This window comes from Alexandromys fortis, unplaced genomic scaffold (assembly GCF_014885135.2).
Source record: "Alexandromys fortis isolate MF-2015 unplaced genomic scaffold, M_Fortis_MF-2015_v1.1 scaffold_93, whole genome shotgun sequence".
In the NCBI taxonomy this organism is placed as follows: domain Eukaryota; kingdom Metazoa; phylum Chordata; class Mammalia; order Rodentia; family Cricetidae; genus Alexandromys; species Alexandromys fortis.
The window spans coordinates 2919750-2946075 of record NW_026067970.1 but is presented as its reverse complement, the minus strand read 5'-3'; the positions used below and the strand labels follow the sequence as shown (position 1 = coordinate 2946075).

At 50.3% G+C, this 26326-nt stretch overlaps 3 protein-coding genes across 3 annotated transcripts; all 3 read left to right on the top strand.

Annotated features, from left to right (window-relative positions):
* The first annotated feature begins 6756 nt into the window (after positions 1–6756).
* On the top strand, positions 6757–10809 carry Hoxa6 (homeobox A6). Its single transcript, XM_050155447.1, has 2 exons — positions 6757–7417; positions 8884–10809. Exons 1-2 carry the CDS (start codon positions 6976–6978, stop codon positions 9141–9143), a joined length of 702 nt encoding a protein of 233 aa, XP_050011404.1. The 5' UTR covers positions 6757–6975; the 3' UTR covers positions 9144–10809.
* Hoxa5 (homeobox A5) lies at positions 9651–13737 on the top strand. The gene is made up of 3 exons (XM_050155537.1): positions 9651–9792; positions 10805–11758; positions 12703–13737. The coding sequence occupies exons 1-3, from the start codon at positions 9651–9653 to the stop codon at positions 12951–12953; spliced, it is 1347 nt and encodes a 448-aa protein (XP_050011494.1). The 3' UTR covers positions 12954–13737.
* A 10000-nt stretch (positions 13738–23737) lies between these two features.
* Hoxa4 (homeobox A4) lies at positions 23738–25328 on the top strand. The gene is made up of 2 exons (XM_050155446.1): positions 23738–24362; positions 24854–25328. Exons 1-2 carry the CDS (start codon positions 23852–23854, stop codon positions 25192–25194), a joined length of 852 nt encoding a protein of 283 aa, XP_050011403.1. The 5' UTR covers positions 23738–23851; the 3' UTR covers positions 25195–25328.
* Positions 25329–26326: the final 998 nt, after the last annotated feature.

The window sequence follows — 26326 nt, the reverse complement described above, 5'->3', positions numbered from 1 at the left end:
GGGCCATGACTGCACGGGACAGTCGGAAAAGCGTCTTTAAGAGACTCACTGATTTTAGTTACAAAAATGGGGGGGGGGGAGGAATAAAGTGTAAAAAAAGAGAGAGAGAAAGAGGGAATCAGTCCCCACCCTCATCCCACCCACCCCACCACCCACTCTAGCTCCCAGGGGGAAAGTAGGTCACCTTGGGGACCCTCTCTGCCTCTGAGGACCTCAGTAGATACCCCCAACCCTGGGCCAGTGTGTGCGCTGGCACAGTCAAAATACTACCTAGCACAGGCCTCCTTGAGAGGCACCCCCAAACTACCTATGGGCCCAACCCAGTGGGCCGCACTCCTAAGAAGCTCCCTCCACATCCTTACAGTGGCAGACACCCAGCACCTGCCCCCCCACCCCTGCAAAACACGTGACCAGTACTACCTACTAGGCCTAAACTACCTATTTTGTGCTGGCTAGCTTTTCTGCTTCACCGTGCCCACTCCTCCCAGGCCAGGCCTTGATGCTTCTAGCTGACAGTCTTTGGGGTCACTGAGGCTTCAATGACAAGGCAATGAGGTTCAGGGACCAGGGCATTGGCTTCTATTTAAATTGAAAAATAATATATTTATTCCAAAGCATACCAAATGCTGCAACCTAGAATCCCTCTTTCTTTGGCTTTGGCACTTCAAATTCAGGGCCATTACCCCTGTTTCTGGAGGGGAGCATTCCTGAGCTCGCTGCAGACTGGCTTTTGTGGGACTAAGGAGATGTTCCCAGCCTCACTGTTCCCTCCCTAGCTTCTGTGTCCTACTGTTCAGCCATGTATACTTAGGCCCTGACTTTTCCTACCTAGGACAGATACTGTATATTTGAACCAGATTTTTTTTTGGTCATTTCTATAATCTTGGAGATCATTTGTAAAGGAATGTCTTGATTTGGGAAGGATGTTTAAATGGGGTGACTTTGTAGCATGGTGTGTTGTATTGAACTAATTCTGTTGTGGACGGGAGGGGTCTAATACCCATCCCACTGCCCTTTTTTCCCCCCGTGTTGTCCCATGTCCCCCTTAGACCCAGCCTGGGGTTCAGGGAAGGCATGCTTCCCAGCCCATTTACGTATGTTTTATGTAACAATAAAGATGCCTGATGACAAAGAAACACTGACTGCTTTCTTCATGGGGTTTGGGGCTAGGGGAGGTGGCCATAGCTAAAGGGCAAGCCCTGTCTGCAGGTTAAAGGACCGAGAGGAAGCCAACGTGCAGAAACTGTCCTGGAGTCCAAATTTTAAATATTCATGCATAAATGTGTCATGTCTCTTTTTCCATGTTTTGTGTTTAGATTTGGACGAATAAAGCGTATTTCTAATTTTTATGTGTGACAGCTTATAGGTTTCATGACTGTGCCCTTTTCCACATCCATAATGTGTGTATATCTGTTGTGTATTCACGTTTTCCCTGTCTATAATAGGATGTGTGGGTTTCTGTGTCCAGCTGCACGTTGTTCTGTGTCTATGATTGCTTATGTGCCTTCCTCCTTGTAGATGTTTTTGTCTGGCTATTGTGTGCGCGCACCAATATCTACATCCACTGAAAACAGCTATTAGTTAATACCGTATATTCTATCTACGGCCTCCCAAACTTCACACATTCCAAGAACGAATTCCAAATTCAACCTTTCCTCTAAAGGTGCAAACTGAGCTCTCAAATAATCTTACCTACCCTCCAACTGATCCCGGATTCCGCATGCGCCCTGAGTCCAGCCCCAGTGTAGGAAATGGGATTCAGGGTACTTGCCGCAGCACCCCTACTTAGCCTTCAGTAGAGGCAAAGGATGCCCCGGGGCGTAACACTGCAGTGGAGGGGTTCTGGGACTGCCTTGGACCTCAAACACGTCTGCTGCGCAACCTAGGCAAGTCCTGTTGCGGAGGAGTAACTGTGGCTGGGGAAGGGGCGAGCAGCGAGGGACCAGGATCCAGGGGCGGTGGAAGTAGCTTAGAGGATCCTGAGCTTGGCCCGCGAAGATCTCCATTCTTATCTCCTGGCTGGGTTGAACCAGTTTCTTAGGACTCTTTTTTAATAAATCGGACCTAAAAGGGTCTGTAAAACCTGCAGCCCCAAGTCGGGACAGCCTCAGTGGTAAGATGGCGCCGGTGTAAGAGCTGCCTCCTCTTAGTGATGGGGAAAGGGTCATAAATCCGTTGTTGTTTATGAAAATTTACAACTTTGCAATACAACTTTATGAGTTGTTCGGCCCTTCCATTGGCCGCTGTCGGTCATGTGGATAGGAACCGTGAACATGAACTTTTTTATAATTTCCCTTGCGAGAATAGAGCCGCATTCTTGTGCTCCGCTCCGTCCTGCGTGCTTCGGAGCTCTGCCTTCTCAGCCTGCCTGGGCTGCGCTTTGTCCGGCGATGGCGAGCGAGGGGAAGCCACTGCCAGGCCCAGGCCCGCCGCTGTCGCTGGAGGTGGGGCGCGTCCAGTTCCTGGAGCAGCAGCCGCCGCTTTGCAACTCACAACCTGGCTAATTTCCTGCTTCCTCTGGCACCAGGAAGGAGGACAATTCGTCTCCTGGGCTGCTGAAGCGGACAGCTGTCAGAGAGGCAGGAGCTTCTGGGAGCCGCGGTCTGAAGGTGAGACATGTGGGAAAGGTGGGTGAGGTGCCACGGTGGAAGCAAAGGACACCCAGAACGACTTTGAAAAGGGGCATTTCTCACCATCATCCATACTGTCCCTTCACACAACAGCCCGAACACGTCACTCATTCTCACCCACTACCGACAACACCTTCGCCACTCACAAGGCAAATCGGCCTTCCCTCTGTGGCACAGTGCCCTGGCACTGGGCAAGAGCGCTTAGGTCTTCACTCCCCCTTCCCCGGTGACCCCGGGAAGCCCTGGGGTTTGGGATTATTTCATTCATGACCCAAATTGATTTAACTGACTTCCCCAATATCAGAGCTAGGTCCCTACCTGGGAATGTGGGCAGAGGGGAGAGAAAAGCGAGGTAGCCCACAACTCTCTGTTCCCTCCAGTGGGGCTAGTCTCAGGGAGAAAGGAGGATGAGGTAAACAAGCAAACACAAAAGCAAAACTTACTAATTCCGAGTTCTCCGGTGATTGCCTGCTTCATTTGCCCGGTTTTCCGCCAGTCTGGAGCCCCCGAGAAAGGGGCTAGATGCATATGTGGAATTCTGTCTTGGAGGAAAGAATCGAATTAATTGGGTGCCAATGGGGGATGTCTCGGTGCAGAGGACTGTTGTGTTGGCGAGTGTGGAAGGAACAAACCTAAGGTTTCTGAAAGAAAATTGCAAAAATCTCAAAGAAAATTGAGAAATAACAGGATGGCAGCCCCAACCAACCTAAGGGCAGTGGAAGGATGATGTTCAAGGTCCCCTATCTCTTGAGCAACCAGGGAGAGGACCACAGCTAGCCGCAAGTGCTGCTGTCCTGGCTGTAGCTTTGCATTGCGCGGTGGTACCAGTCATGGTGACTGAGCCTGAAAACGCATCTGACCAGGTCAGATTTGCCCTTCCCGGGAGAGACAGAGACATTGGAGAATGAGTAGCGAGATTCTGGGCTATAGTTCTTTTTGGCTTATTTGGTTTTTGATTGTTGTTGTTGTTTTCCTATCACAAGATAGTATCTCAGTATTGGCCAGACAATTAAGAATAACACTTTGATATTTGGGGTGTTCAGCGGACAACGCTGTGGGTGCGCCCCAGGCAGGGGCAGATAAAGCGCCGCCGCATTTGCCTCCTAGGGCCGCTGACTGCCTGACTGTGGCTGCCTCGGGCAGATTATTTATTGCGACCGTGCTGCGAGCTCGCTGCTGCCACGCTGTGGCCGTCACCGGGACGGGCGCCAGCAGCGGCCCGCCTCTTCGAGCCTGGCGCGACTGCTGTGCGGGCCCCTCAGAGATTTCCCCAGAAGCAGGGGAAGGGGGGCGGGCATCAGGGGCAATCTCCCAGGGTCTGTTTGGCTGTGAAACCTCCCTGCTTCGGCTATCCATGACAGAAACCTCAGCCGCCGGAATAGACTCGGGTCCTTCCCTCGCCCCCAACCCAGCACCATGGAGACTGGTTGTACAGGCCGCTTGGCCGGTTATGGCTGCTTCTGTCCAAACTACGCGTCCCAAAGGCGCCCTGGGGGCGCACGTCAGTTGCCAGTCGGGAAAGGCGTTGGCTTTGAGAGTCTGACGTCGGAGAGACCATTTGTAGTTGTGAGGCCTTGCTGGCCTGGCTGGCCCTGAGAATTGGCTATGGCATGGAAGGCGGCTCTTGGAGAGGGCCTTTGACTGGCAGAGGCCACACCTGTGTGCTTTGGGCTCTGGGCTAGAGATTTGGCTGGATGGAGATGGACCTTCAGGGTCCTCCCACACACCTGCAGGCCCCGCTGTCAGGCTGGCCGAAGTGGAGGGGCTCAATGGGCAGCCCAGGGCAAGGGAAAACTCTGCGACCCTACTGCTATCCTAGCCTCTTTGAAGAGAAGATGAAAGGTAAGTTTTCTGTGTGGCTTTGACCTAGCAGAGAGTCCTGGGGTGGTCACTCTCATAACCTTAGGAGAGGCTCTGTGGAGAGTGTGGAGATCTTGCTCCCCACTCAGTGGATCCATCAGAACTGACTGACTCCCCGCCCCCCATATATACATATTGAAAAATAAACAGGTCCACTGCCAACTGAAATATGCACTAACCTTGTCTTATATGTAAAGATTTCAATTTAATTTTTTCCCATCTTAATGTTTACAAAAGCTGGAAATACATTTTCTGGCTCCTAGCTGAGAAATCAAATTCTCTTATTGGCTGAGACAATTAAATCTAGAATCCAGGTCAAAGCATAACAATACGAGTGGTAAACTGTCGCCAGCTCCAACCCTGTGCGGGACAGGGAGGAATGAAAGAGAGACGATAAAAACAAACAATTAACACTTGCAAAATGACTATTTTCGCTTCAAATGACATTGGTTGAAATAATTGTTATCTGCTTTTTTTTGTTTAAGAACCAATAATTCAAACTTATTTTCTTCAAAGAGCATTTTAAGAAAAAAATCCCCCTTTTTTCTCCCCAGTTTTCATGTTTTGTGTTTTGTGTATTGCATTTTCTCTGTGAGAAACGCTAAATTTTATCCTCTCCTGGATAACTCTTGGTCTTATGGAGAGAAAAAAAAACTTTCCTGGGTTGGAGAGATAAAGACTTCGGCACACCGTTTGTGGTACAGCCTTCCTTTGGTGTGCTTTCATAGGCTCTCTGGAGGCCGACCTTAGGCAAGACCTTTTCTAGCTTTCGCCTTTTTTGAGGGGGAAGGAGGGAAGGTCAGGGGGAAAAAAGCAAGGAAGAGATTAAGGAAGTCGTTACCAGATTCCTACAGTACCATTCCCAATTGTCCCCTCGGCCCAAACGCGGTCAGTCCGCACGAACCAGGGTTTTACAGATCTTACAAACAACCTCCTGAATTCCAACCAAATCTTGTAAACAGTCTCTGCCGCCCACGCAATTGGGGATTTTAAAGCCGAATCAAGGGCTTTTACAAACCCTACAAACACAGTTGTGAAAATGCCATGGAACCGATATCACGTTTTACAAAATGAGACTGATCCTTATGCATGGAAGCCCAAGACAGGCTTTCCAGGTCCAATCTGGGACTCGTCAGGCCTGAGCCGGTGGTCAAGGCAATTCAGGATTATGGAGCTAGTGACAGAGTGGCAGAGCTGTTCTGGTTTGTAGCTACTGCCCCAGTAGGAGTATTTTGGGGGTGGGGAGGCAGGGGGAAAGTGGGTATGCCCCCACGACAGCGCAATCAATGTACTACCGGGAAGCCAAGCCCATCAGTTATCCTGTGCCAGGATTTGGGCCGCAGGAGCTGCACTCCGAGCCCTGCTCAGCTGGGGCCCTGCATCTCTCTTGCTTCTAGAGTGAGACTAGGGATAAAGTGCATGTGGAGTTTTATCTGTCACTGCTCTAAGCCGGTCCAGTAGCTTAGGGGAGTCGGGGGCATGGGACACTGGGTGAAAGGAGTTAAGTCTCACGGATGGCTTCCTAGTCCGGTCTCCCGGTCTCACAGACACTGATCTGTAGACCATTTCTTCTTGAAACTATGGGTTTTAGCCTCTCATTTTCTGGGTTCACAGACAGGATACACGGTACACAGTGGGTGTTGTTGCTTGCTTTAAGCCCACGCAGGCACGGACCATTGCAGGCGAGTCAAACATGGAGGGCAGTAGTGGGGAGAAGGGGGTACAGGAAGGCCCTGCCTTTGGCCTGGGCCTGGTCTACGAGGGGTGGTCTTTCAGCCTTTGGCAGTAAGGCCCAACCTGTAATAAGCATGGGAGGGGATAGGCCGTGAGGAATCCCTAAAGCACGGGGCTGAAAAGCAGCGTGAAGGCCTGGCTTCTCAGAGACCCTTCTCCAGCGCAAGAACCCACACCCACGGTTAAGGGAGTACAAGGGGAGGGGCAGCTCAGGTCCCGCCTGGGACAGAGGGCTCTCCAGAGCAAAGCCATTCTCGTCACCGCCCCTTCTGGCTCAGGCTTGTCAGGTTTCCTGTTTGGAGGAGAAAACCAGCAAAAACCAACAAGGCAAAAAGGGAAAGAGGAAAGGGCAGGCCTGGTGGGGCCTTTTCATTGACCTGGGCACTAGTGCCTCTACTCGACTCTGATCTACACATCCCTGCCCGGGCCGTGCCCATCGCTGGCGTTCAGGGGTGTGTGGGGGAGAGCGGGGGCCGGCTGGCTGTGTGCGCCCATTAATCTGCCGGGCGGGCGGCGGGCGGGCGGGCGGGCTGGGGGCTGTTTGTAACTTTGCTGCCTCGGTCGCCGTGGTCCCCGGGGAGCGGGCTCCGGCGCTCGCTCCCATTGGCCGCCGCTGCGTCAGCTGGTGCGATTTGCTGCTGTCGCTTTTGGCGTTCGGCCATCCAGAAACAAACCAGTTCGATGACTACTAATAGTTATAGCCAGATGTACTAATACACAACAAATCACAGTCCTGCAGAGGGGCGCGCAAATGAGTTCCTATTTTGTGAATCCCACTTTCCCTGGGAGCCTGCCCAGCGGCCAGGACTCCTTCTTGGGCCAGCTGCCCCTCTACCCGGCCGGCTATGACACGCTGAGGCCCTTCCCGGCCTCTTACGGGGCATCGAGTCTTCCGGACAAGACATACACCTCACCTTGTTTCTACCAACAGTCCAACTCGGTCCTGGCCTGCAACCGGGCATCCTACGAGTACGGGGCCTCATGTTTCTATTCTGATAAGGACCTCAGTGGCGCCTCACCCTCGGGCAATAGCAAGCAGAGGGGCCCCGGGGACTACCTGCACTTTTCTCCCGAGCAGCAGTACAAACCTGACAGCAGCAGCGTGCAGGGCAAAGCCCTCCATGAGGAAGGCACCGACCGGAAGTACACGAGCCCTGTTTACCCCTGGATGCAGCGGATGAATTCCTGTGCGGGTAAGGCATTTCCCTGCTCCCCCACCCTAGAGAGTGTAGGGAGAAGGAAAAGCTGGCAGGGAAGGAAGGAAGGAAGGAAGGAAGGAAGGAAGGAAGGAAGGAAGGAAGGAAGGAAGGAGAAAGGAAGGAGAGATAGATAGATAGATAGATAAGGAAGAAGGATAGAATGGACAAAGTTTCCATCTGTCTTTTTTTTTAATTTGAGAAAGAGAGAGAGAGAGAGAGAGAGAGAGAGAGAGAGAGAGAGAGAGAGAGCCCTAAACATTCCCAGTGGGACAATCAGGCCCAGCCAGAGGAAAGCCTGGGCCAGGAGAGCCATGTAAGGTGACACTTTAGAGTGTGTAAAGGATTCATTCACTGCCAAGCTATATGAGACCTGTAACAGGGGCAACAGAATGGGGGGGTCTGGTCCAGATTAGAAGGCTGCTCAGCTGCACCCTCGTAACACCCCTCAAGTTTTCAAGCAAAAGGGGTCTCCAGAAAACACCATGGACAAACTCCTCCACACTCCCTCTCCTCTTTCTTCTGCCCTTCGCAAGCCCAGAAACCCAGGCAGGCAGAGGCCCTCTTTTCCTCACTCGACCTCTTTCAATGTCTCCAGCAAAGCTCTGAAGCTGTGGAAGGCCACCTTCTCAGAATATTCATATTCTCTCTCTCTCTCTCTCTCTCTCTCTCTCTCTCTCTCTCTCTCTCTCTCTCTCTCCCACTTCTACCTTCCACTCAACTTCACACTTTAAGCCAACTTCTATCTCCTCCTGAGACCGTGCCTGAGCCTCACACCTGGCTTGGGTACCTCTGGCACCGGGACAGCCCATCACAGTCCTACCAGGGCCAGATCCCACCAGCTCACCTATGGAACCATCTCTTTACTCCAAGTTTTCCAAGATCCCACAGGGAGTCCCCTTTCCCCCTGCAGCAGGACAGAGCCTCGTGAGGGCTTCAGAACTCACCCTCCCAGCGGAGAGCCTTCAGATGAATCACAGCGCTTGCTAACAATATGCAAAGATTGGAGAAGGCTGGCCATATTTCAGTTTCCATAAATACACTGAGATCCCACACGAGGAGCCTCCATGGCATCTTTCACAGACACCAATGTGAGAATTCAGTTTCCTTGCTGCTCCTAGGATCCCCACTTCATTTACAGACAAATAAACGCTACCCTCCCTTGAAACAGTGACTTTGGCCCCTCAAATTAAGAATGCCCATGCTATTTCCTCGCTTCTAATGGTTTTCTAACAAAACACATTTGTCAAAAGCAATAACTTCCCGCCCCAAGTCGATTTTAGGCGAAAACGTCTCTCTTGGTATGAAATCATCTTTGCCATTCAGCCGGCTTTTTGCCCTCGGTGGCGGTGCTAGACGCTGGGGTAGCAGTAGGGAGTTTTCAGGCTGAGAGACTGCAGGGGGGAGGCACACGGAGTGCATTTGTTTGGTCTCGCTCACCCGCAACACATTTCTGCCTGCAGGTGCGGTGTATGGGAGTCACGGGCGCAGAGGCCGCCAGACCTACACGCGCTACCAGACGCTGGAGCTCGAAAAGGAATTCCACTTCAACCGCTACCTGACTAGGCGGCGCCGCATCGAGATCGCCAACGCGCTTTGCCTCACCGAGCGCCAGATCAAGATCTGGTTCCAGAATCGGCGCATGAAGTGGAAAAAGGAAAATAAACTCATCAATTCCACACAACCCAGCGGGGAAGACTCTGAGGCCAAGGCGGGCGAGTAGACTCCAGGGCAGGGACCAGGCCAGCGTCCTAACCTCTATTGGCTTTGCCCCCTGGTGCTCCTGCCTGCTCCCCAAGTTTTCTTTCAGCCTGCTCCCACCTGGGTGCTTCTGCAGCTTAGGGAAGTCCAAAGCTTTGCAGGAGTCTGCGCATTTACTTATTACAGAAAACAAGCAAACAAAACTCACACACCTAATGTCAGCTGTGGGACAGACATACTGTACACACACACAGGTTCTTTCCCCCATTGCTGCCCGAGTCAGCTTGGGAGTCCCGGGGTGCACCCAGAATTGTCCCTGCTGCTGTGATAGCGCCTCTGCGCTCCCTGAGCTACAAACGCGGTGTTGTTGAGGGAAGAAAGAGGCCCAGGCAGTGCCCGGTTTGCTGTCTGAGCTTTTCCGCCTTGGTCCCTCGCCATCAAATCTGGAAGGGCATCGCCAAATCGGCTCTGGCTACTGGAAAGAAAGGGCCTAAAGAGCTGGGCCCCAGCCCTGTCGTGGCTTCTCAGGATGCCCCTAAACAAGAAGCCGGAGGAACAAAGGAGAACTCTCCTCTTCTCCGACAGAACCAAGTCTTTCAACCGCCGCATAACAGTCATTGGGAGAGCTGCAGCTTCAGCCGAGGCGAACCAACCTGGGCGCGAGTGGAATAGTACAAGCTCGGGAGCGACAAGGCTCCCGCAAGCTCCCTGCTCCCGATTCCCACTCCCTGCCTCTTACAGAGTGGGCGCCGCCACCTAGAAGCTCCCAGGACCCAAAAGAGGGGGCCCAGGACCATGGGAGCCTGAAGAGTTCTGGCTAATAAGCATGCCAGGGGCGCCTGAGATGCCAGGCCTCTAGTAGGGAGACTCTGCTCGCCTCTCAGCTACATTTGTGATTTGATTTCGTCTTTTGGAGCCCAGGAAAATAACTACGGAGATACTAGGCACTGCCACGAAATGGTTCCATTAGTTCCCGCAATTTACTCCCGGAGGTCTAAGCAAGACCCCAAAAGCTCTGCCCACGGCTCCCAACTTCCAAGCAGCCTCAGAGGCTGCAGGGAGTCAGGGCCCACTCTCTGGGTTCACCAAGAACCCTGCTACCTGGGGCCCGGTTGGCTGAAGGAACCAGACCAGGGATGAAGATATTCCAGGATGGATAAATAAGCAAATCAGATAGCAAACTAATGATACGAAAAACGTATTTACACGGAAGAAAAATCGGCTCTGGTTATACGAGTGTATGGAATTTTACCTCGCCTCGGAGACACACTACACAAAAGCTGTCTTTAATAGACGCCTGTCGTTTAAGAGCGGCAGGGACACTGCCCTTCACGCGCTCACAAACAAAAAAAAAAAGAAAAGAAAAGAAAAAGCCTTAATTGTGACTGCTGCTGTTGGCAGAATTTATTTCTTCAATTGGCTAAATGGTCTTCCCTTCCCCGAAGGTGATATCTGTGTTTTCAAAATTCACAGCTGCGGGCCGGACGGGCAGGACCGACCCCAACCTCTACACAAAAATAAGAGGGGCTACAAAGCCAGGGGAATAAAGTTGTTGTAAATAATTCCAAGTCACCACCTCCCCCTAATCCTCTGCATCCTCGCCGGGCGTGCGATCGGCAGCTGACGGCCTCACAATTGGTACATCCTAATGGAACTGCGAGGGAAATGCAATAATTTTGCCATAATGGGCTGTAACCTCAATTCGACCCCGGCCCTTGCATCCCGAGGTCGGAAGCGATGCGATCCGCCCTGCCTCCAGAGGGTGGCGCTCGAGTCCGACTGAACGGCGGCGGCGGGTGTCGGGCACGCGCCCAGGGCGCGCGCGCCACCCCTCTCGCCTCCACCCAACTCCCCCATTAGTGCACGAGTTTACCTCTAGAGGTCATCAGGCAGGATTTACGACTGGACAACAAAAGCACGTGATTCGAAGTCGTACCCCATATTTGGGTGCCTACGTAGGAGGGAACCGAGTACATGTCCCAGTCATTTCCATAATTCATCATAAATTGTGCAAGGGTGCTATAGACGCACAAACGACCGCGAGCCACAAATCAAGCACACATATCAAAAAACAAATGAGCTCTTATTTTGTAAACTCATTTTGCGGTCGCTATCCAAATGGCCCGGACTACCAGTTGCATAATTATGGAGATCATAGTTCCGTGAGCGAACAATTCAGGGACTCGGCGAGCATGCACTCCGGCAGGTACGGCTACGGCTACAATGGCATGGATCTCAGCGTCGGCCGTTCGGGTTCCGGCCACTTTGGCTCTGGCGAGCGCGCCCGCAGCTACGCGGCCGGGGCCAGTGCGGCGCCCGCCGAGCCCAGGTACAGTCAGCCGGCCACGTCCACGCACTCGCCTCCGCCCGACCCGCTGCCCTGCTCGGCGGTGGCTCCCTCGCCCGGCAGCGACAGCCACCACGGCGGCAAAAACTCCCTGGGCAACTCCAGCGGCGCCTCGGCCAACGCGGGCAGCACCCACATCAGCAGCAGAGAGGGGGTTGGCACAGCGTCCGCAGCCGAGGAGGACGCCCCTGCCAGCAGCGAGCAGGCGAGCGCCCAGAGCGAGCCGAGCCCGGCGCCGCCAGCTCAACCTCAGATCTACCCCTGGATGCGCAAGCTGCACATTAGTCACGGTAAAGCCAGCCGTTTTTTGATCCACGCGTCCGTGGGGCCGCGGGTCTCGGTCACCCTCTGTTCTTTGCAGCCTCTCTCCGGGTCTCTCGCCTAGTCTCGCCTCTCTCCAGCCCGCAGAGCCTCTCCCTGCGGTTTTCCTTTCCCTGCCTTCCTCTTTACTTCCTCCCCATTACTGCAGCAGCATCCTGTATTCGCAAATACTGGGGGGAATGGGGTGGCCGAGCAAAAGTTTAGATGTTGAAAGAGGAAGAAATTCCACGTGGAACCCCAGTGCCTCGGAGCGCGCTTAAGGGTCAGGCCAGCCGAGCAGGGCATGGAGAGGTAGGGATGGTAGTAGGGGCCGTGAATCGGGCTTGTCAGGGTGGATAATTTATGAGAAGGGCTATGCTGGGGAAACAGCGTTACTAATTACAGCCCCCTAAAAGGGGCTTGGGGGGAAAATCAGGCGAGGGAAGGCGAGATTCTGAAGTTTGGGGCCAAGAGAGAGAGGAAATGAAAGAAAAGAAAAAGAGGGCGGGCGCCCCAAGCGTATAGGCTGGAACAGAAGGCGGCCAGGGCGGCTGGAACTTTAACGGAGGGTGACCCAGAGGCCACTTGGGACCTCAGAAAAAGGCAGTGCTTTGGTGCGTTTCTGAGCGGTGGGCAGCCTGGGAGGGCAATGCCCTGCTTATGACAACTCCTGGAGGGCCAAAGAGCAGAATGGGGTCGAGGGAGAGCCAGGCTGTCCTTCAAGACGGGGGTTCCAGCCTCAGGTGGGCCGGTTGTGTCCAGAGTCCCAATCCTGTTGGTTTTCACTTCAGAAAGGAAGAGGGAAGGAAATTCGGGAAGGGGGGAAAGGGAGGGGGGACTTGTTGAGCCTTTTCTCTCAGCTCAGGACCCTGGCTGAGTCTTAGAACCAGGTGCTAAGGAGTTGGTGGCTAAACCGCTGACTTTTCTGTTGCAGACAACATAGGCGGCCCAGAAGGCAAAAGGGCCCGGACGGCCTACACGCGCTACCAGACCCTGGAGCTGGAGAAGGAATTCCACTTCAATCGCTACCTGACCCGCCGAAGAAGAATTGAAATAGCACATGCTCTTTGCCTCTCCGAGAGACAAATTAAAATCTGGTTCCAAAACCGGAGGATGAAGTGGAAAAAAGATAACAAGCTGAAAAGCATGAGCATGGCCGCGGCGGGAGGGGCCTTCCGCCCCTGAGCCTCTGGGCGGTTAAAGTACTGAGCAGTATTAGCGGAGCCCTCCCTCCGTAATGTCAGTACTAAGGTGACTGTCTCAAACTCCCCCTGTGTTCCTTCTGTGAAGAAGCCCTGTTCTCGTTGCCCTAATTCATCTTTTAATCATGAGCCTGTTTATTGCCATTATAGCGCCTGTATAAGTAGATCTGCCTCTGTTCATCTCTTTGTCCTGAATGGCTTTGTCTTGAAAAAAAAAATAGATGTTTTAACTTATTTATATGAAGCAAGCTGTGTTACTTGAAGTAACTAAAACAAAAAAAAAAAGAAAAGAGAAAAAAAACACACACACACAAAAAGCCCCCCCCAACCTTGTTTAGTGCCAATGTTGTGTGTTGCACTTGAGTTGGTTAACGTGCATGTGCGTGGAAGTGTTCCTGTCTCAATAGCTCCAAGCTGTTAAAGATATTTTTATCCAAACTACCTATATTCCTTGTGTAATTAATGCTGTCGTAGAGGTGACTTGATGAGACACAACTTAACTTGTTCATCGTGTAGTGGCTAGTGACTGTGACGAAACTGTGACTCCAAGCGGTGTGTCCCTGCGTGCCTTTGTAGGACCCTTTGCACGAACTCTGGAAGTGGCTTTTCTAAGCGCAGCTTCAGTGATGTATGTTTTTGTGAACAAAGTTACAAATTTTGTTCGAGTCTGGCTGTTTAAGCAAACTGTGATCAGCTTTTTTTTTTGTATTTGTTTTTGAGGAAAAAATACTGACTGGAAACAAAAATAAACTTTCTATTGTAAGTTCTCTTGGTCGTCTGATTTGTGCCAAACAGTAAGCAAGGGCTCTTTCTGTTTTTCTGTCTGTCCAGCCGTGCTGGAAGCTGGTGTGTCTGAGGCTACCTGGGCAGCTTGCCTCTTCAGGGTGGCCTCCCACCACCACCTTGACTCACAAGGCCTTCCTAACTCTGAGCCATCAGAAAATTCAGGCCAGAAGCAGGTGGGGAAAGCTGTAAGAGGTTCCAAGGCCTGAATCAACCCTGTCCATCTCTGAGGAAACCAAGTTAACTTAGTGGGTGCCAAGGAGAGAAAGAAAGGAGAGAAAAGCCAGGGCTTTGTTAGCCACAGTCCGGCCCACACAGATCCTTCATCCCCAAGGCTGTCCTAGGCCTTGCTGAAGGGGATCCTCTGCCAGGATGTAGACCCCGAACCCCCTGCCCACTAACCCACCCTAGTACCCCTTCCCCACTCCTCTTACTTAACCCAGTTGGCTTCTTTTGCCACAATTAATTTGCTACAAATGGAAAGTACTTACCCCATCCTAGCTCCATTGGGAAACTCTTCAGAGCAGCTAAAGCGCAACTAGAGATTTGCACATTTACCCACTGCTTACACGGATGCCGCCTTTCCTTTTAAAAGTTATATAACAGTAAACTTTATAAGCCCCAGTTCCGGCTATATGACATTTGGGTGCCAAATGAATAGGGTTTTGTCTATGAATTAGATCGTAAAATCATCCATAGCACAGACAGATCGGCTCACTGGCTATAAAACGTCACGTGGGGCCATTAAAGTAAGTTTTATGGTTTTGGGGAGTTGACATCCAACATTATATACCACATAACATATAATCTCACTAACGCTGGACTCCATTTGACTCTTTTGCAGGCTACGTGTGCTGCCTGGTCATTCAAATTGTCAATTTTACGTCCAGAAGTGTCCAAACCACAAGTTCTCAAAACTCTCTGAAAAATGGCTCCCTCCAAGTTAAGGTAAGCTCTCGCCTCTTGAGTTTATTTGCACTCCGAAAAGTTTCTTGCTCTTCTTTCTCTCTGGCTCAGTAACGCTGAAACAGTCTCAGAATTAAAAAATGGGAGAAGAAACTTTTCCCTCTGCCCAAATTAGCAAAGTCAGAGCCAGCTTTGTGGGGCAGCACGGTGAACGGCGCCTGTGGCCGAGCCGCATCCCAGGCCTAACTTTAATTGCTCACAATCGGGGATGTTAATGACTTCCGCTGCTCCCGCCGGCGTGCAAAAAGATGATTTTTTGTGTGTGTGAGAATGGGTCTGTGTGTGAAACTTGGCAACCCCTGTCCCTCTTTCTAAGCTTGGCCAGGTCCAGGCCTTTGGGGGTCGCGGAGCTCTGGGATGCGGGGGCCTGGGAGTTGAAGGGGCTCGGGCCACTGAGGTAGAAGGCTGAACTGAACTGGAGAGTTTGAAAGAAAGGCCCGGGCAGGGCCGAGGCCGATACTGGCGGGATTCCTTATGGGGCTGTGGCAATATGTCTTCGCGGGCCAGGGTCATTTGGCAGGACTGAATTGAGGCGGCGGCCTTCGATGCTGGAGACAGCAGAAGCTGGCTGGGGCCCTGGCTGTGTGGCAGAGACCAGGCTGCTAGCATCCACAGAATGCTGGGGGCAGCGGGTCCCCACCTGAGGTAGAGGGTACTCAGCTTCCCCGCACAGGGCCAGGCCCTGAACCCTGTTCGCCAGTTCTTTTCTTTTTGCCTCCGAGTTCTCACCCGCCTGTGAGTCTGAAGCAATAAACTTTATGGCCGGATTTAACTTTAGTCTTTGAATCCCCAGGCTAACTGAAAGGGGTGAAAGCGCTTTCTTTTCTTCCGCCTGCCTTTCTTCTGCCTCCCTTCTTTCCTTTTCCTCCATTTCTTTGTAGGAGAAAGACATCAATGCTCAGGACCCCCAAAAGGCAAGTTAGGTGACTCCCTAGATAACACTAAGGGCAGAGAGAAGCGTACCCCTATACAACATGCAGACCAATTCCTTCTTCTGAAACTGTGCCTAAAGTTTTGAGGGAAATTGAGGTGTCTTCAATGCCCAACTTAAAAGTTCCTAGAGTCATTAGGCTGTTTTTCTTGACACACCATAAAGGGTAGTTTAGGAAGAAATTGCTCGTTTGTCAGTAGGAGATTTCCTTATCTCTTTTGTTATTTGTTCTTTCTGTTTGATCCCAGGAAATTTACATAATATATGTTTTCCAAAGCAGTCTCCAAAATTGCACCAATGAGTGAAGTTAGGTGAAATAAAAATTTCCTGGGTACAATTCCATTCGGGCCCCAGCCTCCCACGTCCTTCAATGGCAAAGCAAACCAAATAACTAGGGACCTGCTGGCCTGTTCTGGGGTCTTTTCAGGATAGGTACCCATCAGAGACCTAATATATTCCCCCAATCCTGTTTGAAGAGCTCAGCCAATATTTCCACCTATATTTAGATTAGACATGAAACAAAAAATGAAAATAAGAAAGGACTCTTCTTTTTCTCTGGAGCTGGGTAGGCCCCCCTTTTAAGTATTAGCTGCTAAAGGAATTGACCAAGTGCTTAAAGAGAAACATTTTAAAGTGTTGCTTACACATCCCTCTCTTTCATTCAGTGTAGATCCACAGAAGCCCCAAATTCAAAGATACAAAGAAAGAAAAACCTAGGACATTTGGGGGAAAAAATCTCTTAAAAAATCACACTTCCCCTAAACAGTGGGGAGCTGAGGACTCCACAAAGTTATTTTGTGTGGAGTGATTATTGGAACTTCAGTACTCAGGAAGACGGTGTCCATCTCTTAGGAAGGAACTGGAGTCAAAAATTTTACATGGAAATGGCTTCTTACTACTTGATGTGTCTTGGGATGCTGTATTCTTTGTTTTGCTGCTCTGAGTTATTAGAAAATGCTGGGTTGTTGTTCTCTTTCGGTTCTATGTCTGGTGATTTTGCTTGCCTAATTTTTGGTGGCTGAAACTGGGGGGGGGGACCACCCAAGGGTCATAGAAATGCTGGTGTTCGTGGATGTATCTAGGAGAAAGAAAGCCTCCACTGCACCCGCTGGCCACACCCTGAGGTGTGGGAGTGGGTACAAAAGCTGATGGTATTGTATCGAACCAAATACGTTCTCAGGGATCTTCCCCACAAATTAAAAAAAAAATACAGGCCATGAGTGGTGTCAGCTTGCTTATTTCTGTCTGTTTTAATCTTCACAAGGCTTAAGTAGAATTTAAGAGGGCAGGTTGACCCACATGGAGTTAAGTGACTTTTGAGAAATACAGCATCCAGTTAGATCTCTGGGACTGTTATTGGAGGAAATGTTTTCTTTCTGTTTTCATGGGAAGCATACTTAAAAAGGTGATTGGTTATCTGCTCATTTTGTAGATGAGTTATATCTTTTTATGGATTCTTTTGAATCTTTTTTTTAAAGCGGAACTTAGAGAGAGAGAGAGAGAGAGAGAGAGAGAGAGAGAGAGAGAGAGAAACTCTCCCACTGAGGGCTTTATGAAGACATCCAGCTTCAGTTGGTGGCAGAGATCTGTGTGTTCTCTTGTAAAAGGAGAAGGTAGCGGAAATGTGCAGAGCCCTGTTTGTTTCTACAAGCCAGGAAGAGTGTATTCCCTTGACTGTGAGTACCATAGGACACTTCTGGTAACACTTGCTTAGGGGTTTGTTAGGGTTTCCCTGGTCTAAACTCAAGCATCATGCCAAGATCCTTTTTCTCCTATGATTCCTCACTTTGCCCTGCTTCCTTTGGCTCTGGGAGAGCAAGACAGAGTTTTCTACCAGAAACAGTGGTTCTCACTTGTTGAGAGTCCTAGAATGTTGCATTCCTACAACCAAAGTGCAGAAGATTGGCTGTTAGAGAGGAAGGCAACTGTTTCAACTTCCAAGATGCCCTTACTGACTCTCCTTCTCTGGCTGGATCTCCTCCTGCCCTGCCCATCATAAAGAAGGCAGGGTAGCTTAGGCTGTAGCCCTTTGGCTTCCATTGGGGAAATTTTCTTCTAGCTAATGACAAGAGTATAAACAGGATGCCAAGGCAAAAGTGAGGGGTTCAACCTAGGGGTTCAGCCAAACAGGGAGGGGGCTCCAGAGCACTAGGCTTCAGAACTGGAGGGGAAGCCCAGATTTGTTGTGCTTGGTGTTTTCTGAAAAGAATTTTGTCCTTCCATCGATTTGATCTCCACAAACTGGCCTTTTCAATAATAATATTTGTTATGAAGGTTACTGGGTAATTATTGCGATTTTGTGGAGCAGTCCTTGCTGGAGGTGAAGTCTGTCATCGCCTAACAAATGGCGCCCATGCAGTTCACTGCCGGGTTAAGTAAATGCAGAGAATATAAATCTGCACACCCCAGGACCCGCCAGCAGAGCACGCTTTAGTACAAGTTCACAGTCAACCGGCCCGCCCGGGCCAGCTTGCCCAACAATTAAAGCTACGGCTTTATTTTTAAATAAAACAAAAACCGCCCCCACTCCCTTGCCAGTTCACCCTCCCCCCTCTTTTCTTACACTTCTGCTTCAAAAGATTCTCTAGTTCTCCCCTAAACTGTCCTCTTTAGTGTGGTCGCCAGTGATTTCAAGTTAATCTAGCTCCTAATTCCTGACTTAAAAAAAAGGGGGGGGGGAGAGAGAAGAAGGAGAAGCAGGAGGCTGGTTTGACAGGAAACATGGTCGCAAATACACAGAAATACACACTCCACCCTCTAATTCTAACTGAAAACGGCAGGAGCAGAACTGCCTAACATCTAGAGGGCCCCTTCCCCCTAAAGAGGGGGCTCGGGCTGTGTATCTTTGTGGTTAGCACATTACAACTGCAGGTCAAAAAGTTGAGGGTCAAAAGTTTACACTGTGCAGCACTCTTAGTCATCCGCCCAGACAGAGTCTGATGTCGATGTTAGAGCTGCGATCTTGACTATCAGCACAAAAGATAAAATGGCTCAGAGTGACGCGTGGATCACGGTGTGGACTCCAGGTGAACCCTAGTGGTTGAATGACCTCAATTACGGAGGAAAGGGTAGAAAATTCCTCTTTTTGGGAGTAATACATGCTGTATTTCATATTGAATTATCACTCCCATTCTGAGGGAATAGCAGCAGGTAAATAGGCATAGATTACCAAAACACCAAAACCTTAAATGCTGGAGGACCAAGAAGGGTTTGTGGGCTTGTCACAAAATAAAAATGCTTAGAACTCATCAGAGGATCGTTAAAATACCAAGAAGCGAGTTTTGAACGTTCCATTATGCCCCCTTTATATGAAAACAGGAGAGTGATTCTGATTAGTCTGGGTGTTTTTTTTAATGTTGTAATACATATAATAATCTCTAAAGTGGGGGAGAAAAGGGCAGATATCTTGCAAAGAGTATTCTTGGCAAATTTCAAGTATAGATTATGCCTCCCCCCCAACTCACTAAATGCAAAGGATGTCAGAGCAGGGACATGGAAGCCCCAATGAAAGGGACAGGACTCCTAAAGCCACCACTGCCAGCAGGAAAATGCTTATCAGTGTTACTATGTTCACATGGTTGGAAACATTTCTCTTATGTTTATTATGAAACCACTGTTGGCTATAAAGACTGCTACAATCTGCCAGATGAGTATCAGTATAGAAGGCAGGAAGCTGGGTTCCTCCATACCCTGGCACATTGTAACAGCACCAGGCTGCTGTTCTCCAGAAAATACTTCCCAAAAAGAGGTGTGGAACAGGGGTGGAGGATGAACTGAAGACATGGGAGTGAGCTAAGGAGGAGAGTCGGAGGACAGAAGAGAAGGGGAACCCTGGGTTCAAGAAGCAGACGGGGAACCATGCCCCATTTGTCTGCTGCAAATGAAGTGTTAACCAATATTTTATTTTTCATACATCTAGATTAGCTTTAAGTGTGTGGGTTGGAATTTGCTTTTTAGGGGACATAGTTTCCTTCCCTGTGTGTTGACCTTCAAGTGATCGAGGGAGGAAAGCAACAATGAGAAAGAGAAAATATTTTTCTTCTTAATTTTGGGACTAATTTAAGGACTCGGAATGTCACCCTTGCAGGTATGTTTGAGACAATCCCTGCACATTCAGGATAATTAGATTTAATGGTGCCACGTGTATATTCAGGGGTAACGTAAATATTTCCCAAATGTTGTCTTCATGAAAGCAAGGAACCCGAGTGCCTCTACTGTGCAATGTGTAAAGCTTTTACTCCGGCCAGGAGCTTGGAGGCAAATGGGGTTTGCCAGATGAAATGGAAGTCACTGCTGTCATAGCAGTAAGCTCTTCACATCTGGTCGCTTGAAATGAAAAGAATAGAACCCAGTCCCCCCCCCCCCTTCACCCAGAAATGAGGTCTCTTCCAGGGAATCTTTTCATTGTGTGTTTGGTTAAAGCCATGTGACATACCTAGGAAACGTTTTAGCATCAATACTCAAAAAACAGCCTTTAGCTGTCTAGTGACAGAATGGACCTGTGGAAGCCACTGGTTTGAGAATGCTTGATAATTAGGGTTTTGTTTTGTTTTGAATACAATCCTGGGTAATCATCCTAAAATGTATATCAGTCCTTATGTCTGGACTGTATTTTTATTTTAAACCATCGCCAGGAAATTACACACTAAAGAAATTAATTGGTAAAAATAGTCAGTCAAATGTTATTCCTCTATAACCAAATGCCTAGTGTAGGTGGGAGGAATCCCTTAAATGCCACTACCAGGCAGTTTAAAATCCTGCCATTCCCCAATTTGCTCCAGGGAAGTGCGTGAGACAGAGGACAGCCCAGAGGCCCTCACTCTAAAGAACAAAGGACAAATACAGTCAATACATCCCATAATGCTTACATTTCCTTTGCCTTTTACCCTTGGTTTTTCCTGGGAAGGACTGACCTGGGCAAAGCACCCGACTCTCTAAAAGACACTGTATAGACCTTTTAGAAGCGCAAAGTCCAAGGCTGAGGTGAACTTCAGGTCAGCGCGTCTAACAAATATGAAAATGTCGGCTGGTGAGGGCGAGCCTGTGACTTAACAAAGACTGTCAATGTGTAAGATTAATAAGAAACAAAATGCACACGGTGTCACTGTTCGGTCACTTTGAAACTTCGGACAGGGTTGCATTCAAGTGGGAAGGCTGTTCCAAATATATTCAAAATGATTCAAATCAGATTCAAACCAAGCTGCACACCCTGCCTCCTCCTGGTCCCCTTTCCCTCAGACTCCGGGCGCCTCTCCTTCTCCATCTGGAACTCGAGGGCACGATGAAAAGTTATTTCACTTAATGGGATTTGAAGAAAGCTTTTGGGGGAATCTATGTTATCTCTGCACATGGAAATGAACAAATGTGCTGACCAGTTTCCCAAGGAAAAGATAGCGCTTCAACCCCGCTTGGGACTAGAGCCAGTTGGTGTGCGAAGATTAACATGCCCCTCTCTGCTCCATTCCAGGGCATCCCATCTTTCCCCCTGGCAAGATGCTGCTGGTAAACCTGGGTTTGTTTTTCTAATTGAGTTAGTTTCTTCCTAGCTCTCCTTTGGTGTCTCGGATATTATGGGATATTATGTAAAGGCAAGAGGTGCTTTTCTTGAGTTTTAACGTTTTTCAATAGATTATTCGATTCAATGGGATTATGCTATGGCTTGCTTGCCAAGGGAGGCTTTGGAAGGTTCAGGAAAGGCACTGAAACTGTTTATTACAGCCATAAATCTTGCAGTAAAATGTCAAAATGTCGGTGTGTGAGATAACACTTGGTGGTCCTGGCTCCGTGTGTGTTTATGGTAGAAGCACAGAGACAAGTTACAGGCCTTGAGGGATTCTGTGCAAGCCCCATCTTCCTCAAGTCATAGAGCCTCCGGAAACAGGCAGGGCTAACTCATCCAGCTTAATCATATACAAAACAGTGCCAGTGTCTCCTCAATACTTAAAAGGAGAGACTCTGTAGACCATTCTGAGGCTAAACAACATGAATTCTATGTCTCAATGCCTGTAAATAATATTAAACAGGCATGGTTAGGACTCCTGTACTCAAAACTGGTGACACCAGGAACCGGGGAGATTTCCTTATCATGCTTTTCCTCCAACCTGAAACATAGCCGGATGTGCAATGCACATAAATTTGTATCTACAGTATATATATTACTTATGTTGATATATATACATATAATTTATGTATATATTTTCTTGCTAGAGAGGGCTAGATTTCCTCACTCCAGTCTATAGAGGATATCTAAAGATCATAATCAGTGCTGATTTCTGTCTGTGGCTCAGATTTCATTTAAAAAAATTCAGGGTGCCACAAGGCAGTGGACAGCTCTCTGTGGGCACAAGCACCCAGTGTGGAGAAACCTCTTTGTGTTCCTTCAGGACGATTCCGGTCTGAAGCTAACATGATCCCTTTTTAAACCTCTTTTCCTAAATTAAAGATTAGTCTCATATAATAGTCTTTATGTAACTAAGTATTAAACGACTATCCATCAAATGGATATATCCCAGCATTTAGTAGCCCGAATGAGTAACCGATAGAATTGAAGATAGAACTGACGTTCTTTTTGAAGTGTCCCAGGCTTGGGTTCTAACTTTCCTTGTCTCCGAGACTCAGTTGTGAGAAGGTTCTTGCTTTATATTGCTGTCTGAAAAATCAACTAGGTACACCGACTCAAATATCTCTGCTTTGTAGAGAGTGAGAGTTATTTTTAGACCGGTGACAGGCTAGTTTGCAGTGTTTTACTATCGTGCAAAGGGGATCTAGGCATGTCTGCTATTCAGAAGAGAGGGAGGAGGACAAACGCAGTACGAACGAAGCATCAGTATTTACTTCAAAGATCAACATTAGGTGGAATTAATAAGTAATTTATTTGTCAATAATGGCATAATTAGTTTACCCATCAAATTTCAATTACCAAATGGCAGACAACAGTCCCCCCCCCTTCCTTTCCGGAGCTACTGATATCGTTAATATGCTAATTTCCAGCAATTCAGAAATTACAGGCTGTCCTGTAAATATAACCCTAGCCCCAGATACAGCCTGAGGAAACAACACCCAAAAAGAGGAGAGAGAAAAAAAAAGTTAGAAAAGAGCAGTTGACGATCAGACCCGCCAAGGGTTTTATTCTATGTCAAGCTTGTTTCTGTCTGGGGTTTGTTCTGTAAGAAGAAGTTACAGGATTCGATAGCCGGGTTGTGTGCAGGCGTCACCTCTCCATCCCCTCTCCTGGGGAGGCCTCACCACAGCGCCGTAAAGGAGACCTGTTTAGCTAGCTTGTCAGCGCCTCCATATATAGGAAGGTTCCAGTTCGGAAATAAAAAATGCTGTAAGAATTCTGCCTCTGGAAAAAAAAAGAAAAAGAAAGAAAAAATTAAGTACCCTGCGGTTTTACTGGGCTGCCCTTTCTGTACATCCTTTAGTGTATTGTTTAGCGGCCCATTCCACCCACCCTTTCGGTGCGGCTCCAGGCCGGCTTCGCGAGGGACTCCCCCGACAACCGGGTGGAGGTGCAGGGTGCGGGTAAAAAACAAAAACAAAAACAAAACACGGACGAGAAAAATGGGTCTGTAGGCCTCCTCCGTTTTATTTCAGGGCTAGGATAAAAAGTCAATGTCTGCCTCTTGGTCCCAGTGTCCTTTCCTTTCCTGGAGGGCCTCGAACCCTGGGGGATCACCCGAGGCCTGGATGGACGGGAGGTCAGCGCTGAGCCGTGGAAACCAGCTGCCCCGAGGCCTCTGTCTGCCCCAGACAGACGTGGGCAGAAAGAGGGCTCGACAGGACCCACAGCCTAACGGGCCCCGACTTCTCAGCCCGAATCCAAGTTGGGGGGCAGAGGCACCCAAGCCCCTGCTCACTCCTCCCGCCCGGGTGGAGATCCGCATCCATCACGCCCCCGCGTGTTTCCTGATCCGGGTCCGCGCGCGCCGATCGTCCATTGGCCGGGTCGCGGCACGTGGGGCGCGGGGCGGGGCGCGCAAGGCTGCGGGGAGCGCGCGCGCGGGGCGGGGGAGGAGCGGCGCGAACTTCGGCGGCGACGGCGGGAGGGGGAAGGGCAGGCGTTTGACAGCGGGGGGAGGGGCGGGCGCCGGGGATGGGGTGGGGGGGCCTGGGAAGCGCGGCGAGAGGGGGAGGGGCCTCAGCGAGCGCAGAAAAACGACACCGCGAGAAAAATTAGTATTTTTGCACTTCACAAATTAATGACCATGAGCTCGTTTTTGATAAACTCCAACTACATCGAGCCCAAGTTCCCTCCCTTCGAGGAGTTCGCACCGCACGGCGGCCCGGGCGGAGGGGACGGCGGCGCGGGCGGGGGTCCCGGCTTCCCGCGGCCGCAGACCACCCCGCACCTGCCGGCCCCGAACCTACGCGCTGCCCGCCAGCCCCCCGCCTACTACGCGCCACGGGCGCGCGAGTCCAGCTACCCCGGGGGCCTGTACCCCGCGCCCGCCGCCGCCTGCCCCTACGCCTGCCGCGGCGCCAGCCCTGCGCGACCCGAGCAGTCCCCGGTCCCTGGCGCGCACCCCAGCCCGGCCCCGCAGTCCCCTGCGCCCCCTCGGCACTGCGCTCCAGGACCCGCCACCCCGGCTGTCGCGACTGGGGGCAGCGCCCCCGCGTGCCCGCTGCTGCTGGCGGACCAGGGGCCGGCGGGCCCGAAGGGCAAGGAGCCGGTGGTGTACCCCTGGATGAAGAAGATCCACGTGAGCGCCGGTATGTGGCGCCGCTGGGAGGGCAGCGGGCGAGGGGACGCGGGGCAGGGCGCGGGAGGGGAGCCCCCCATCTGGCCCGCGCTTTGGCTGTGGGTGTGTACGCGCTTCCCAAAGCCTGGTCCCAACGTGAGAACCCTTTTGTACCCAGGGTCCCTTTATCCCAAGATTTACGAGACGCCAAACTGTTAGGGCAGTAATTATAGCCCCCATAAATTTAATTGCCCTGGCAGAGGCTTCGGGCCATGTGTCTTTGAAGCTTTTCTTCAGCCCCAATGCCCAGCACCATTCTTTATGGCTCTCGGGTGTTTCCCGTTGTCAATAGCCTGTGAAACATTTTCTTTGCCGTTTTATGTATCTTGCGTGAACTTGGTGTCAGGTTATTATATAATGATGATGTCCAATTGCTCTTCCCCACCCTATCTCCTCTCCCCTCCTCTCCTTCTCTTCCACTCCCTCCTCCTTGGCCTTCTCCTTCGGGGTCCTGGCGTTCAGTCAACCCCAGTTATAACGGAGGCGAGCCCAAGCGCTCTCGAACCGCCTACACCCGGCAGCAGGTCTTGGAGCTGGAGAAAGAATTCCACTTTAACCGCTACCTGACCCGGCGGCGCCGCATCGAGATCGCCCACACGCTCTGCTTGTCTGAGCGCCAGGTCAAGATCTGGTTTCAAAACCGGAGAATGAAGTGGAAGAAAGACCACAAACTTCCCAACACCAAGATGCGATCTTCCAACCCTACCTCGGCCCCTGCCGGCCCGCCTGGGAAAGCACAAACTCACAGCCCCCACCCCCACCCTCTCCCCAGTGCCTCCACACCCATTCCCTCCTCCATATAACCATCTGGGGACCAAATCAGTTTCTGTCACTTACCTGCCCTTCTCCTTTCCTGCTTCTATCCTCATCCACTCCTCCCCAAGGAAACCATATCAGACACCAAAACAAAATCCAACTTGCTGGAAACCATAACCAAAAAGAAGAGAGTATCCCTGGTAAGTGTCTGTGCTATCCCCAAGAGGACATCTGCCCTGGACACTGCATAGTGGACAACCTGCTGACCTGGAGGACAGCCTTTTCAGGCTTGGATACCTATGAGGTATCCGAGGGTCGACGACTTGTCATCGAAGACCCTTGAGTCAGCTGGACAGCGCATGCTGACTGGGGATATGTACTTGTATTCTTGTTACAAGCAGAAGAGGCTGTCCCAGCTCCCTGACCTTCATCTTCTACATTCAGGCAGCTCACATGAGCTTTACTGAGTAGACATTGTGGACCTCATCAGATTATTTAATTCTCAAAATGTGTAGACCTTGATGGTAGGTGTGGCATGTAGTTTCCTCTCCTTGCATTTATTTAAGATACTGTTATAGAGATATTGTTGTCTTATTCTTGGGCACAATCTTGGGGGAGAGGGCAATGCAGTTAGATCCACTTGCAACTGTACAAAGTGATATGGCTGTGTCAAAAGGAATGTGCTAAGAATAAACATTTTAAAAAACATTGAAAACCTAAGAGGCAGATTTGTATGTATTCCAAGCTTTTCATAAAAACAAAAGTACAAAGAAACCAACTCCTCTTGGTGTAGATATTTGACCTGTGTGCAGAAGCCTTGTAGACAGTGTGAGCTGGGGTCACATTCTGAGTGCTCTAGAATTTGTGTCTGTGTGCGTATGTGTGTGTTCAACTTGATCTGAATTCTTGTCAAGCTTGACCCACTATGGAAATGTTCCAAAAAGCAGAAGGCTCTTGAGTCCTGAGAGGGCTCCTCTTCTTTCCAAACTTGGCCAGGCTTTCAGGCTTCAAGTCTCTGTAAGGCATCGAAACATGTCCGTCCCTGCAATGAAAGGTGAAACCGTGCAGAGCAGAGGCCCAGGAGTTTCTGCAGCTGTTCCCCAGGATGAACTCTGAGCACACTTGGAAAGAGGCGGCCCCTTGGCGTTCGTTGCACCTTCACACTTAATCTGCCTGTTT

Bases quoted from the DNA above. Each gene is read 5' to 3' on its own strand.
- Hoxa6 (XM_050155447.1), top strand. From the start codon at position 6,976: ATGAGTTCCTATTTTGTGAATCCCACTTTCCCTGGGAGCCTGCCCAGC. The intron at 7,418-8,883 runs GTAAGGCATTTC...TTCTGCCTGCAG, and splicing joins GCGGATGAATTCCTGTGCGG to GTGCGGTGTATGGGAGTCAC.
- Hoxa5 (XM_050155537.1), top strand. From the start codon at position 9,651: ATGCCCCTAAACAAGAAGCCGGAGGAACAAAGGAGAACTCTCCTCTTC. The intron at 9,793-10,804 runs GTACAAGCTCGG...TAATTTTGCCAT, and splicing joins ACCTGGGCGCGAGTGGAATA to AATGGGCTGTAACCTCAATT. The intron at 11,759-12,702 runs GTAAAGCCAGCC...TTTCTGTTGCAG, and splicing joins CAAGCTGCACATTAGTCACG to ACAACATAGGCGGCCCAGAA.
- Hoxa4 (XM_050155446.1), top strand. From the start codon at position 23,852: ATGACCATGAGCTCGTTTTTGATAAACTCCAACTACATCGAGCCCAAG. The intron at 24,363-24,853 runs GTATGTGGCGCC...CCTGGCGTTCAG, and splicing joins GAAGATCCACGTGAGCGCCG to TCAACCCCAGTTATAACGGA.